At 39.2% G+C, this 14,660-nt stretch overlaps 1 protein-coding gene across 6 annotated transcripts; it reads left to right on the forward strand.

Annotated features, from left to right (window-relative positions):
- On the forward strand, positions 1 to 13,588 carry hmgn3 (high mobility group nucleosomal binding domain 3). Of its 6 annotated transcripts, none has more exons than XM_023348259.1 (7): positions 28 to 358; positions 4,645 to 4,695; positions 4,931 to 4,960; positions 7,769 to 7,819; positions 8,742 to 8,834; positions 9,022 to 9,121; positions 12,731 to 13,588. In XM_023348259.1, exons 1-7 carry the CDS (start codon positions 344 to 346, stop codon positions 12,736 to 12,738), a joined length of 348 nt encoding a protein of 115 aa, XP_023204027.1. In that variant the 5' UTR covers positions 28 to 343; the 3' UTR covers positions 12,739 to 13,588. The 6 variants fall into 6 exon arrangements, with proteins under 6 accessions (XP_023204029.1, XP_023204027.1, XP_005798311.1 ...); XM_023348258.1 differs by lacking the exon at positions 28 to 358 and adding an exon at positions 416 to 498; XM_023348261.1 differs by lacking the exon at positions 4,931 to 4,960 and having other exon boundaries at positions 1 to 358.
- Positions 13,589 to 14,660: the final 1,072 nt, after the last annotated feature.

The raw sequence follows: 14,660 nt of genomic DNA on the forward strand, positions 1-14,660 counted from the left end.
CGGGCTCGGCGCACAAAGAGCGCGCAGCCAATCACAGAGAGCTTCGGGGGAAAACCCCGGCCAATGCCCGCCGCCCTGTTATTTACACAGAGACCGACCCGGCCAATCAGGAGTCGTCACAGCGCAAGGATTCTGACCCCTCCAGCCAATGGGATCGGGGAGGCACAGAGTTTTGTGGGAGTGCATATAATCAACATATTATCCAAGGTGGCTCAGATATTGATCCGGTATTCCTAGGTAGTTCAAATTCACCTCCCGCTGCCCTTCGGCTTTGAACTCATTTGTCTCTCTCCTCTCCCTCCTCCTTCTTCGAGCTCGGCTGGAGAATTATTCACGCGCAGAAATGCCGAAGAGAAAGGTGAGTTCCGGCCGGCGCACTTCACTGTAGTTTTTTTTCCCCCTCTCTCTCTCTCTCCACCACCTCCACCACCACCTCCACCTCTCGCTTTGGACGAAAATAGCGGCGCGCGATTAATGTGGCGACGCCGCGGCAGGCAGGTGAGGCGAGGCGAGGTGATGGCAAAGTTTCAAGAGAAACCCTGCCACTACGCTTCTTGTTTTTAGTGTGTATTTTTACGACGTGTTTTTTTTTTCTTCTATTTAAAAAAAAATAATAATTTACGCATCATAAATATTTCTGTCCTCACGTCAGCGTTTGTATGTTGGTCCCCCCCTCGTCCCCCACTTCCCTGTCCGACTCGGTGCGGACTGGCGAGAATGTCAGACGGATTCGCAAGATGGATGGATGGATGGATGGGCGCGTGAATCTAACTATAAATGTGTTGCAAACAGTTAAGCTGGAGACTTTTCATTTCAGAATATTTTTCAGAAGCAAAAGGAGGGAGGAGAAAAAAAAACATATCCCACACCCCCTGGTCTAAATTTAGTTTGGAGAAATGGTAGGCGCCAACCCGAATGAGCGATCCCATATTCAGGAAGCGAGCAGGCAAAAAAAAAAAAAAGACAAGGAAGAAGGGAAGAATCAGGGAATTGCTGTTGCCTCTTCACTGTCTAAACAGCAGCACGCCGTCGAGTGCTGTTGGATTGTGTTCGTGGGTACGTGGAATTTGGCGTTTGCATCACCTGAAATCTGCTATTGTCTGCGCAGAATCTCCTCTGAGGACAGAGAATTTTAGTGGAAAGGGAGAGTGAGAGGGACAGGGGGTATTTAGGGGCGGAGGGGTCGCCCACATGCAAATGATGCGATTGTCACATTGCATGTAAAACTGACTCTTTTCCCCTCCGTGCTGTGTGCCTACACCTGCATCCAAGAGGTGTTGACCTGTGCGTGCTGTTCAATGTACATCCTAGTGAAAATGTTTTTTTTTGTTTGTTTTGTTTTTTTTGGTCACACTTAAATGTCTCAGGTCATCAATTTGAATTTCAAAAAGATAAACATTAGCAACAGAACAATGGTCGTAAGTCTACCGATGAGTGGCTCAGAAAACCAACATAAAGGTTTTTGGAGCGGCCTAGACAAAGTCTGGACGCTTTTGCATGATCTTAATAGAGTGAAAACAAATTCTGCAAAGAAGAGTGGGCCAAAACTCCCGTTTTGTTGGATAGTTATTTATTTATTTTTTTTGTAATTAATGAATTCATCATCATCATATATTCAGGTTAGTTTTCATGATCGAAAACATCATGAAAACTATGACAAAATGCAAAACGGGAGAATATTTAAGGGGGCTAACAAGTTTCCCTCTATGCGATTAACTATACTCACAAAGCGTGTGACTCGTTTTACTGTGTTTAATAATCTAAGAATAAAATTCCTTTAAAAAATGAGGTTTTTCTTTCCAGTCAATTATGGCGACAAGATATTGCAAATATTTTCTTTCAATATCGGTTTGCACAACATTGCAAAATGACTGTTTGGACAGCTTGAACTCCTGGCTAATATTCTGTAGGAAGGAGGGAGACATGGATTCATCTCAACTGATTTTACCAGTGTAATGTTTTTTATTTAGTAAGGGTGCACCGATTTATCGGTGCCGATTTCCTTAATTTTGGGAGACCGGTGATCGGCCGACTTTTACATGTGAAGCTGATCTTATCCACCGACGTTATCAACCTCGGCAAAGGTCTAAATACCAACCACTGTGCTTTTCTTTTCTTCCATGAGAGACGTTTGACTGACAAACCGGCTGACCAGATCATATCTGCACATTTACGGTTAACAACAGTCTCTCCATTCTTACTAATTCAGTAACTTTCTTGATATTTGAGCAACAGTTCAGACATAAAAATGGTATTGGCTAAAATTGGAAATGTTAAGTTATTCTTTTTAAAAACTCTGTAATCAGTGATCGACCAGAAAACTGCAATCGGTGCACCCCTATTATATCTGGTGCATTGCTTTGATTCTTCCATGCATGTTTGAGGAATCCTTGAATCTCCCATGGCAACCATTCGGGGATGCCTCTCCTAAGAACGGTTGCAAACAGCCCAATGGAGGAGGGTTGTTCTGACGAAGTGTTGAAGGTGGAGTGTTGGAAAGAGTAGGCGCTTCTTAAAGAAATAGACGGGTCAAATTGCAAAGTCAAAAAATTTTTATGTAATTTTTTATTTATATGCAGCAGAATTTTTATAACAACTAAAGGTACCTTTTACTTGATTGTGCTATAAAGTGTCACTGTGTCTGGAAATGTGTATTTCTGGGGTGTCAGTGAAGCCCAGGTTGCTTTGATGCTATTGGCCTTCAGGTCATCTGCATTGTTGGATCTGCTGTATTGTTCCTTTATGTTCCTCTCCAACTCTTCCTCCAGACTCTGACATCTTGATTTAAAAATGAAACACAAACTTTACTTTTATCTAAAGCCCAGTTCTTTTTCTTCCAGTTCCAGATAAGATGCTTTTGGTACAAGAAATGCGACAGTTGTAGGCCATGTCTTGCTTGGATGTGTTTGTGCCTGGTGGCACGTGAACCACTGACTGCATCTGCAGTTCATGTCTTATAAATTTATCATAAACTCTTCCATTTTTTAAGCTTCACAATCCTGTCAATGCTGTGGTTGTCCCTCAAACTTTTCCCCTATTTTTTTTTTTTTACATGTTTACCTTCCACTGAACCTTCCATGAATATAAAAAGCTGTCACTTCAGCAGTCTTACCTATGAATGTGTAAGCTGTCATGTGTCTTATTTTGTCGTTTGTGATATTCGCCCATTTTAAGTAAATAACTAACGAATTTACATTTGAAAATTTGTGGTTTATCCAGATGTGCCTGTATGAGCCGGGATACAAAGGTCCTGACTGGAACCTTTGTGTTTGTACGGTTCTGGTACGCTCGTAAATCTGACACGCAAGCAACAACAACGGATGATAATGATGCTTTCTGGGCCCACTGTAGGTTTAATTTAACCTTTAAAAGGCAATCTGATTGGACGCTGGAGAAGATTATCGTTGTGTTCAACTTGTGCTATAAGAAGTTAGCCTAACTAGCATCTCAATGCTAACCATGCAACCGCACAGATGCCGCAAACGCTAAATGTCAGCGTCCACAGCTCATACTTCAAGAAGTATTTAAAAAAAAAAAAACATTACATTAATGAAACACTTGAAAGCCAATTGTGTATAATGTCACTTTGATCCATTTTCATGCTTGAATTACTTAAATAACAGATTAAAAACAATATGCCTCTTTGTTGTTGAGCACATACTTCAATTTACCCAATAATTTAGCATCATCGTCTATTTGAATCGGGAATGCTGCTTATTTTGCAGATATGTAATTTTAGATGATGATCCATTTAATTGGGATTAATTAATTAAAGTCCCTGCAATTAACTCAATTCAAAATTTTAATCTAGTCCCGCCATAAATTTGAATCATACTCTTGCAAATATTACATTTGTCAGCCGGTCCCGTGTGATCTTAAGTGATCTTAGGAGGCGGGGACGCTTTCAGCAGCCGAATGTTTCACTTATGCCTTGGGCCGGCGCTATTTACAGCCCATTACGCCTCGAAGGAACTCTGTTGTCGGCCAGATGCATCTTTTATTAAAATGGAAATCACCGGAGAGCTTCCAGCATCATCACGGTGCATATCATTTACACAACATGAACCTGTAGTGCACCTCTAAGCAGTTTTCAACTCATAAAAAGAAGAGAATCGTGGTAATTAAATCACTCAGGTGAAACTTTACCGAACATCAGGCTCTATTAGATATGCAAAAATTGCAGATTGATAATCCTAATTAGTTTTGTAAACCTTTAGAGTTGAAATTATTTCTCCCAGGGGTCAACAAAAGATGGCCTGTAATTTATTTTAGCTCAACAATAAGCAAAAGATTATAAATCGTACAACTGTTTTCACTGGTTATAATTTCCTAGTAATTTAAGAATTCCTAAGGGGGAAATGTCACCTAAAGGGGTGTATTTTAAGTTTATTAAAATATGAAAATTGGAATTAAGAGGATGTTTTAATTTTTGACTTCAGTTTTATAAAAACATCTCTATTAGGAGTATCCGTGTCCAAATCCAAAGGAGTATCACAAATATTAAGAGCAGTAAACCCTTTCTTTTCTTGTTCATTTGTGAAAGAAATACACATTTATTAACCGAATCATCTTAATCAGTCAAGATAATCGATGTAAATCACTTAAATCTTTAGTTTTTAACCTTCTTATTTTCTTTTCTTTCAGTCCCCAGAGGGTGCTGAGGGTAAGGAAGCCTCTAAAGTCACAAAGCAAGAGGTAAATATTTGACATGACATGAAGGTTTTTGGGTTTTTTTTGTGCTGTGTGTTTGTTACGACATGCTGTGGGTTTCTATTGACTGTGCTGACGGTGTATGTATATGTATGAGAAAACAGGGCAGGTTAATAATTAGGACATTTGTAGCTGCCCACAGAGTGTATTTGATATGTCTCTCTCTCTTTTTCTTTCTCTCTCTCTCTCTCGCTCTTTTCTCATCCCTTGCTCCTTCAAGCCCACCAGAAGGTCAGAGAGATTGTCGGCGGTAAGTTTCCCTCTCCCCCTGCCTGTCTTCACCTCTGTAGCTGTCCTCTCTCCGCTCTCTTCAAAACTCCCCTCATAGCCGTTGCTAAAGTCACAAATCCAGTTTGCGGCTTTGATCGACGGAGTCGGTGTTTATAAATTTCATGATCGTTCTCCCTCCCCTCTCCCCAAGGGCCGAGTTCTGGCTTGGTATGCATGTGTTTTGTTTTTTCTGTTGTTTCTGTCCGCTGTGGTCCGGGTCTGCTGCAGGGCTGGTTTTAATCAGGCCAAGTTACTAAAACCAGTTTCATTTAGATGCAAAATGATCTGACAAATGATGATATTCTACATTATGCCAGTGACTCTGATCATTCAGCTGTGCCCTACAAGTGACTTCTCTCTCTGTGTTTTGTACTTTGCATGTTTTATCCATCCATTGAGTCTTTGCATGTTTTTGCATGTTTGCATGGGGCAGTATTATGTTAAATTGACTTTTTTAAAGCTTTACATCATGTTGCAATGTTATTCTCTTATGAAAAACATGCCTAGAGTGTTGCTTTAATTCTTTCATGCATGTTTGAGAAATCATTTAATTTCTATGGCGACCATTAAGCTGTCTCTAAGGCGGAGACTTAGCTCCACCTTAGAGACACAGCTCTTCCTTGAAGCTTCAGTTTCCAAGCTACTGAGTTTCTCCCTCCCCTGAGTGGGGAAGACGTCACTTCCCCACTCAGCTCCTTCAGACTAGCCAGCTGCAATTAGCAAACACCTGGTGTAATTGCACATCTGCTGAGGTCATAATAGGAGCTACTTCTCAATGAAACGTTGATAAAAATGTTGTTTAATGGTCAATAGAGGAGATTGTGACGCCATCTCCAAGGCGGAGTTTCAGGAAGAGCAGGAGTTTCTTAAAGCGACAGAGGCCAAAGTTCAAGGCGTTAAATTACAAGACATATTTGATAAATGTAGCATTTTTTTAACAACTGAAGTTACCATAGTTACTTGATTGTGCTATAAAATGTTACTATGTTCCAAGAAAATAGATAATATTGATTTTCTGTTATCTGTTAATACTTACATATTTTGGGATAACTAGATTTTCTCTTTTTCACCAAGAGTTTACAGAAAAGGATCACCGCAAAGTCACTTTCAACATGACTTTAAAGACATTGTTTTTGCTTGTCACAGTTGAACGTTAAAAAGTATACACACAAACAGAAATATATATACATTTCCGAAGCAGCTTTAAGACACAAAACAGGGTGGGATGGTAATAATATAACATGATCTTTTATTTTATTTTTATTTTTTATTACAATCATAATCATTAGAATTGTCACAGTTAACAGGTGAACATCTTTGTAAGTTTGCCAGGCTGTGTCTGGCATAAGCGACATTTTACAAAGTAAACAAATTATTTCACATAAAAAGTAATTAATCGTGTAATAAATGTATACAGTTTCAACAGACTTTGAAACTGTTGAAACTGTTTTCCAACAGTTTCAACAGAGCGTACTCAACGTATGTAGATGTTTGGATTCAATTTTGGGTGTGCAGGTTGTTTACGAAGCATTTTTGCATCAACAATAAAATTGTTTGAAAGGTTTTGTGTTTTTTGGCAAATAGAAATTCACCAGCTAGTTACATTCCTAGTCCAGACTTTTCTGTAACAATGACAGATATACAGTACAGACCAAAAGTTTGGACACACCTTTCTAATTCAATGGGTTTTCTTTATTTTCATGACTATTTATAAGGCAAGAAATCCCACTTATTAACCTGACAGGGCAGGTTGACCTATGAAGTGAAAACCATTTCAGGTGACGACCTCTTGAAGCTCATCAAGAAAATGCAGAGTGTGTGCAAAGCAGTAATCACAGCAAAAGGTTGCTACTATGAAGAAACTAGAATATAAGGAGTATTTTCAGTTGTTTTACACTTTTTTGTTTAGTGCATATTTCCACATGTGTTATTCATAGTTTTGATGCCTTCAGTGTGAATCTACAATGTCAATAGTCATGAAAATAAAGGAAACTCATTGAATTCAAAGGTGTGTCCAAACTTTTGGTCTGTACTGTATGTTTTTTAATGTTAACATCAACAATATTTGAATAGGAATTTGTTTACTTATTTTGTCGGGGTCTGGCAGGGTTAAATTTGGACATTAGTAGATTTATTGATTCACACATTTGCTATCCTACATATTTTGACTAGTATACACATATATACCTTTTGACAAATAATAGAAATGTATATTGCAGAAAATATATTTCCCACGTTAAATTTGATGCTATTATAGAAAACCTAATATGAAAACGGTGCCATTCATTGTTTTCTGCCTGATTCCCGACTTGCTATGTCTTCATTTCAACTATTTAAAGAGTTAACCTCACAGTGAACCATTGTTGAAGCTCTACAAGGCTCATCCTCTGTACAGGAAGGATATTCTTAGGAGAAACAAAATCACATGATTTAAATTTTTTGACTGCACTGTTATTGAAGCTCATGGCTTCAGGGTGCACTCGTTCACACTCAGTACTGTAGGAAAATCTGCTCCAAATTTGCTCGTTTTCCAGTGCGATCGCGTCACTGATCTGTCGTTTGAGGTCAAGATGCAGAGGAATGTCACAAATTTGTAACAAAACAAAATCCAAGTATATTAGCTTTTAATCAAGATTCTCGTCAGACATGAGTTTCACTACTATCTACTATATTAAGGGTACTATAACTATCATAAAATGGCTCAGATTGAAGAGACTGAATCAAATAATTCTTATAAAATGTGAGAATAGTCAGTTCTCACTGATGTGATTTTTGTTGTTGTTTTTAGAAACCTGCTCCGCCCAAAGCTGAGGTGAAGCCCAAGAAGACCGTTGTCAAGGTGAGGGACCCACTCAGTCGCACTTTAAAAAACTTGAAGTACTTGGTTCCATCAGCGACACTGCTGGATGCTCCCTCCACATTTACTGGCATCCCTGGTAAAAGACGTGTAGAGGCATTCAAATACATTCTTCCTTTATTGCTGGTGCATAAGCTAACTGGAAAATTTGAGAGTATTCAAACTTTTATTTTAGGCGTATTGACTCCGTTGGGGTGTTAGAGTCGTTTAACAAAATTACAGGCGCTACAATTCCAATAAAAACAAAAATCCCAGTAAAACTAACTGAAACATTTTCCTAGTTTATGTTGTTTTGACTTTAAGTTGATCAAAGAGTTGAATGACTTTTAATTCGTAATCCATGGTTTTCTATTTCCCTGGGATATATGAGTATGATGAGAAATCCAGAATCCCACTTCACTTAGTCTTCAAAATGGGAAAGACGACAAAAAACGCCATTTAGGTAAGGTAAACAGGTTCTGGTCTTGAAAGTCTGGAAATGGCTACAAATAATAAGCTTCTAATCATGTCCATGTCAATGAAAGGTTTAAAAGTCTCCATATCAGGCATTAAATGCTGTCTCCATGCCAACAAGCTATTTACAAGCTATGCCAGATTTAGTTATTTGGTCAGATGAGACCAAAATTAAGATTTCTAACAACAAACACTCCAAGTGCGTTTGGTGTGAAACAAATGGTGGAAAAGTGCCTCTTGTGCATTGCTAACAATACAAAGTAGGTAAAGAACCTGTGATGCTGCGGGCTTGTTTCTCTGACAAATGAATTTTGAGTCTTCTTAAAGTCTATGATAACTATTTGAGATGCCAGAGGGCCTTTAAAATAAAATCTTGCCGCTTCCTTGAAACTGAAATTAGCCCCGCATTGGTTCCTTAAACCTGGAGGTCTTGTCTTTTGTCTCGTGGCAGAAGGAAGAAAAAGGAGCAAAGGCCAAGAAGGGCGGCGGTAAGGGGAAGAAGGAAGATGGTCCGGCCCAGAATGGGGAGACCAAGGCCAACGAGGTATGAAGGAAGGAATATAAAGCATACTTTATTCCCTAAGGGATAGAAAGAAAAAAAACTGATTTTTATGTCAATGTATGCAAACATCATCCTTTCAATGAATTACTTAACATCTGTTTTTCTCATAAACTCACACCACGATCATATCATGTATCTCCTCCACACACACACACACACACAAACATAGATCTATGTGTCTCGTCCATCTGTGAGTGTGTCCTCCATCAGAAGCATGGCTCCCTCCTTGATGTCAGTGAAAGGGCAGAGCGAGACAGTCAGAGTTAAGGGTATGCTGCAATGATCCTAACTCACCTCTCTGTGATTTATTTATTTTTTTTTACTTTTAGTCACTAACCACTTCTTCATTTCTACGTAGCTAACGCTTAGCCAGTGTGCTGTGGAGTGCTGTGTTTGTTGTGAGGTTTGAAAATGTGACTTCAGCCAGCGGGGATGGGGTCGGACGGGGAGGACGTGTTGCTTGTTCTGCAGTGAAGTGAGCCAAGGACAGAGTTTTTACTGCTGCTGCACAAAGCTGTGAAGTGAAATGTGATTGGGTCACTGCGTTCTGAGACAGTCGGTCCCTCCAGTAGTCACTCAGAGGAAGCAGACACATTGGATCCCCCTTTTCAAGTTAAGGCTAACTGCCGGAGATATTTTAGTGCTGGTTAGAAAACAATGAGGAGGAGTAAATCACATAGCCGGGAGAAGCTTTAAATATATTAAATCATTCAATCAATACACACTTTTCCGGATCAAAATTTATTACGTGCTCAGCAGGAAGGTGACAAATTTGAGGTTTGTAAAGTATATGTTTGAGCTGACATTTGCCTTTTGGTAAGATACGTGGCAGGTGGCAACTGGAAAAATTATGGTAACTTCAGCACATTGTATTACCTCTGTAGTAGTATCTATAGTAAGTAGTATCATACTTACTATAGAAACGCTGCACGTTATTGTTTACATTTGGCAATTTTGCGAATGTGCGCAATGTTGTAGGGCGACAAGACGATCCTTTTACCTGCCATGCATAGCTGCGCTGCCACAGTAGAACAATTTTGTTAGCAAAATGAAAGCTGGAGATGTAGATATTATCAACTCGGTGTGGTGCGCCACAGCAGATAGAGGACTAACGCAGAAAAAACGCCGAAGAACAGCTCAAAACCACTCAAATTCTTCTTTTTTCTTGCTCTGTGTGTCGGCTACCCGCAGACCCGTTGCCAAAGCAACCGCCTAACAACAGCTCCATCAGTGTATCAGAATTTAACACCAAAAAACACACAACAAAAACAACTTTCCCACACAAAGAACAAAACAGAACATCCTGTTGCAAACAAGTTTCCATTTTCTTCAACAAATACTAATTCCACGCTGTTTCATGGAAGTATCCTGTTATCAGCAATGTGCCTTATGCCCCGATTCCACTGAAAAGTTAGGTTTGTTCGCTCATTTGTCTATTCCCATTGTAAAAGCAGATCATACAACCAACCCGTATCGCACCATTCCAGGGCCGCCTTTAGTTGTAGGTTCTTAAGGCAATGGTACGATACAGTTAAGAGTGATGCTACTGGTCTCACACAACACAGTCCAATATTTAGGGAACACAAAACATCCCTACTTGCGACAAGCACGAGACATATTAGCGTACCATGACTGTCGAGGACAGAAACCAAAGATGTCATCTTATGGGTTGTATGTAATGCATCAGCCTGTACCTATTTAGGACAGGAAAACAACTATGTCCCGCTATGGGCTAACCCACATGTCATTATATTTTATTTGAGCACTTTTGACCTCAATGTCAATGTCAAATTTATTTATAAAGCACTTTTAAAGCCATTTGAGGCGTCACCAAAGTTACTCCTTAGATTCCTGATTCTTTTAATAAATGAAGAAGTACCAGCTGACTCGTATTCTCCTTGATTAAAACGAATGCACAAAATTTATTAAACCTCTACAGTCTGCAAGATTTCTCTCTTTTTTTCCTCCAAATGAAAGAATGACCATCAGGTGCAAACACTTCGATTTTACTTTCGCCAAACCACAGATAAGTCTTCAGAATTAAGCTTTCTGTCCATGCATTTGCAACCTATAACCCAGCTTTCTATGTTGCTCTTTGGCCGACTTTGCCCTCGCTGAATTGCCTTTCTGGCCATGTTGGTGCAAAGACACGCTACACTACGGATAATCACATTCTCTTACCAGTTTCACCAAACTCTCACACATTTCACACCAATGTGTGTTGCGTTCATCTCTGCGACACAGGACCTGAACGGTGGCACGGCGGGACATTCCCACCTCGTTTATGCTACAGAGTTATTGTTTGAACTTTGAACGCATCCCCAGGCATTTGCATGGAAGGGTGGTCCAGATTTTCCATGATGCTGCTGTTTGTGTCCTGTAACATAAACAAACAAGCAAAAAAACATCTACAGGCATTCCTCTATTTAAATCAGATGTTGTAAATTAACGTAATCGGAGTGTTTCCAACAGCAGTGACATCATCATCATGTAGGGTAGCCAAATTATTTCCAAAAGGAAATGATTATTCTGGTTTGAAGTCTTACCAGTGAAAAAGAAGGACTTTTGTCTTTTTATGCTCTGTATGTAGACATTTAGCTTCAACTGTAAGTCCTGTAGCAGTTACATATGGTAGTTTTGGTTGTAGAGGTTTTTTTGATTTTTGATGAATTCAGAAACACACCTCACGTTACCCAGGGGGCGTCTTGTGCAGCTCAGTGTTTCCATGACACTTTAGATGAGGCATTGCCAGCAGAATGCAGTAACTACGCTGCACGCAGGCAGAAAAATCTCCAATTACCATCTGTGTTTCAACCCAATTCAGTTCTAAAATTTAACTTTAAGCATTTCTTTTGAAATCTTGCAAAAAGGAAAAAAAAAACAAAAAAAAGCGAGTTATGTGTGTTTACATGTACTGGTTTGGAGTGAATCAATCAGGCTACGCGAAAAAGCATCTCTTCATCAAATGTTGACGTTACTCATGGCTGTAGTAAATAAAATTCAAGTTAAAAGTCAAGAATACTTTATTGATCCCAAAGAGAAATTAAATGTTGTTGTAACTTATATTAATTCAAATTCTTCAAAGAGTTATCGTAAATGTAGGGGATGCAAATCAGCCCCGATCACACATCTCAGAAAAATGGAGAGTTCTCCTCTCCGAGCGGGAAGTTTAGACTTCCACCACCACCAGTGGATGGAAGCGATCCACCACTCCCATCTTTCTATTTTTGTTTGCGAAAATGAGGAAGTTTTTTTTAAAATTTTGCCGTTTCCATCAATTGTTTCTAATCAGATGCGTCAAAATGTTTTGACTAAGCCTGTCATAATCAATCAATTTATTGCATGATAAATTTAAACAGACTCAATCATTTCTGTTTTCATGATTTATCAATTTTCTCTTTCTCTTTGGTCTCAACTGGCCATTTTTTGAAGGACAATTCATACTTTATAACTCATTTTATTTGTTGTTTTGTTTATTTATCTTGGATGTTTAAAATGTCTTCCTTTTCCGTGCTAAATGTTTGTTAGAATTTCAAGTTTATCTTTGAGAATGTGTTCTTGCACCATTTTACTATCACCGTTGTGTCACTGGAAAATCGTCTCCAAACTGTGATATTATCATTTATCGCGATAACTTCTGTGGCAATTTATCGTCCAGCGAACTTTATCCTGACAGGCATCGCTCTTACACATTATCTGATTTAAACCTCAACATTATGCGATACCAGTAAACCTCCCACACATACACTTGAGTCTTAGCAAACCGGAATAAGCCAATAAAAACATCCTGCTTTAGGTTTAGCGTTTGGATAGCATCAGTTTCCTCTGAAACCCACCTCAGCCGGATCGTCTAAAACTCGCCGTCTTCTTCCCGGCAGGTCTCTGAAGCAGCAGACGAGGCGACCGACGAGAAGGCGTAAGGATTCCAACTCGTCCACCGACTCGTCCGCTCCAACTCCATGGCAGCAAAGCATCTTTTTTTACTGATGATTTTTTTTTTTTTTTTTTGTACCATGCCATTTTTTTTTTCTCTCTCTCTTTTTTTGATTAGCGATAGCGATGGACAACCAGCAGAACCCTCATCCTCCCGCTCCCTCTTGCATCCCGTGTTGCTTTAGAATACAGCGCTCATCTTAGATGTACAAAGGCACATTGAAGTGATTTTATCAGACAGTTGCAGATGTTATTTGTGATGCCTGAAAAACAAAAGAAAGAAGAAAAAACGAGATTCTGGGGCATAAATGTGACTGTTATGATCTCTAAACCAGTTTGGCCTCCTATTTGTAGTTATTCCTCTGCGAAGAAGGTCACCATTATCGGCCTGTCATGAGGAGATGCCCTGATCTCTAGCCCTCTCCCTCGCCGCCCCCCAGACTCTTTGGGGTAAGGTGGAAAGTTAAAAATGCAGAGCAGTGGGAGACCAGACAACATAAGAAACATCTGCAGTTAAAAAAAAAAAAAAAATACAATTCCTAGTTTTTAGAATCCCTAACGCCGTTCCACATGGCTCCTTTTGTATGTGTGTGTTGGAGTGGAAGTGTTTGTGGGTATTTTTTCTTTCTTTCTTTTTTTTTGAACATCTTGTCCTGAAGCAGAGTGACATAGCAATAAACGAGTGGTGCTCCTGTTCTGGGCGGCTCCGTCGGCGTCGGACCCTCGGGGCTTCGGCGGAGTTTCATCCTGTTAGGAGAGAATATTTTGAAATAAAAGAAAAAGTCCATCACACATACCTGCCATCCCCCGCCCCTCTTTCTGTCTTTCTTTCTTTTAGCGTAAATAGAACAAATGTGGGGTTTTCTGGGTCAAAGTTCAGCGTGGTTATATTTGGGGTTTTATGTGACGAAATGAAACGAAGCATGATTGTGATGTTGAAAAGATTCTGTGGTTTCTAAAGTTTTTATAACCCCTAAAAATCTGAGGAAACATGGCACGCATAAGGTCAATACGTTCACAGTTTATTTAGGTGTGGACTTTGACTGGTCCGTCCTAACACACCAGTATATTTGGTGTGTTAGGCTATGGATATCCTGGTGGCTATTTGTGGCCCTTGGATAAATTTTTCTTTGTAATCAGGGTAAAATTATTACCGACATCAATGGAAAATGTTAAGCAGGACGCAAATTATTTGTGTTAACTAAGCCTTTTATAACCGACACTTTTACTGAAATGTTGAGTTTGCTGCGCCCAAATGGGCTTTTACTGAATTTACTAAACTTGGCTAAATATAGCAAATAGTTTAGAATAATTTGTTTCAAATGAGCCCAAAAGAAATGGAAAACTTTTAATCCAGAAAACGCTCAGAATTCCTTTCAAGTTTCAGATCAGTAATGAAAACCATCCATCATGATTTATTAAATGATTTATTTGCTAATGTTCCGGCATTTTTTTTTTTTTTTTTGAGTTCTCAGAGTAATATTAACTTTTCACCCACATGACTAAAACTTTGGACACCCCTGATCTAAACTATTGCATCTTAGCTCCTCCTAAAAGATGGTGAACTTTCTAACCTTCTTCTCAAGCCTTCTTCAATACTACTAGCTTCTCCATTTAAGCCTAAGAAACCTTCCCCACAGCATGATGCTGCCACCACCATGTTTCGCTATTGTGATGTTTGTGGCAGGCCTAGGCGTCGGCAACCAATTTATGCATAACATTTACACAGAGAACAACAGTGTAAAAAAAAACAAAAAAAAACTTTTGTCAGTCTGTTGCAAACTATGTTCTTTTTCTATAAAATTTGAAAGAAATGTATTAACTCTGAAACAAAAATCTAATTTTATTTTGTTCTGTAATTTAAAAATACAAACA

The sequence above is a fragment of the Xiphophorus maculatus genome, chromosome 15, assembly GCF_002775205.1.
Source record: "Xiphophorus maculatus strain JP 163 A chromosome 15, X_maculatus-5.0-male, whole genome shotgun sequence".
NCBI classification, from domain to species: Eukaryota; Metazoa; Chordata; class Actinopteri; order Cyprinodontiformes; family Poeciliidae; genus Xiphophorus; species Xiphophorus maculatus.

What these genes read in the sequence shown, in the direction of transcription:
- hmgn3 (XM_023348258.1), top strand. Translation starts at nt 475, where the DNA reads ATGTGGCGACGCCGCGGCAGGCAG. An exon ending in GGCGACGCCGCGGCAGGCAG is followed by an intron (nt 499 to 4,644) that starts GTGAGGCGAGGC and finishes CTTTTCTTTCAG; the next exon opens with TCCCCAGAGGGTGCTGAGGG. An exon ending in GGTCAGAGAGATTGTCGGCG is followed by an intron (nt 4,961 to 7,768) that starts GTAAGTTTCCCT and finishes TGTTGTTTTTAG; the next exon opens with AAACCTGCTCCGCCCAAAGC.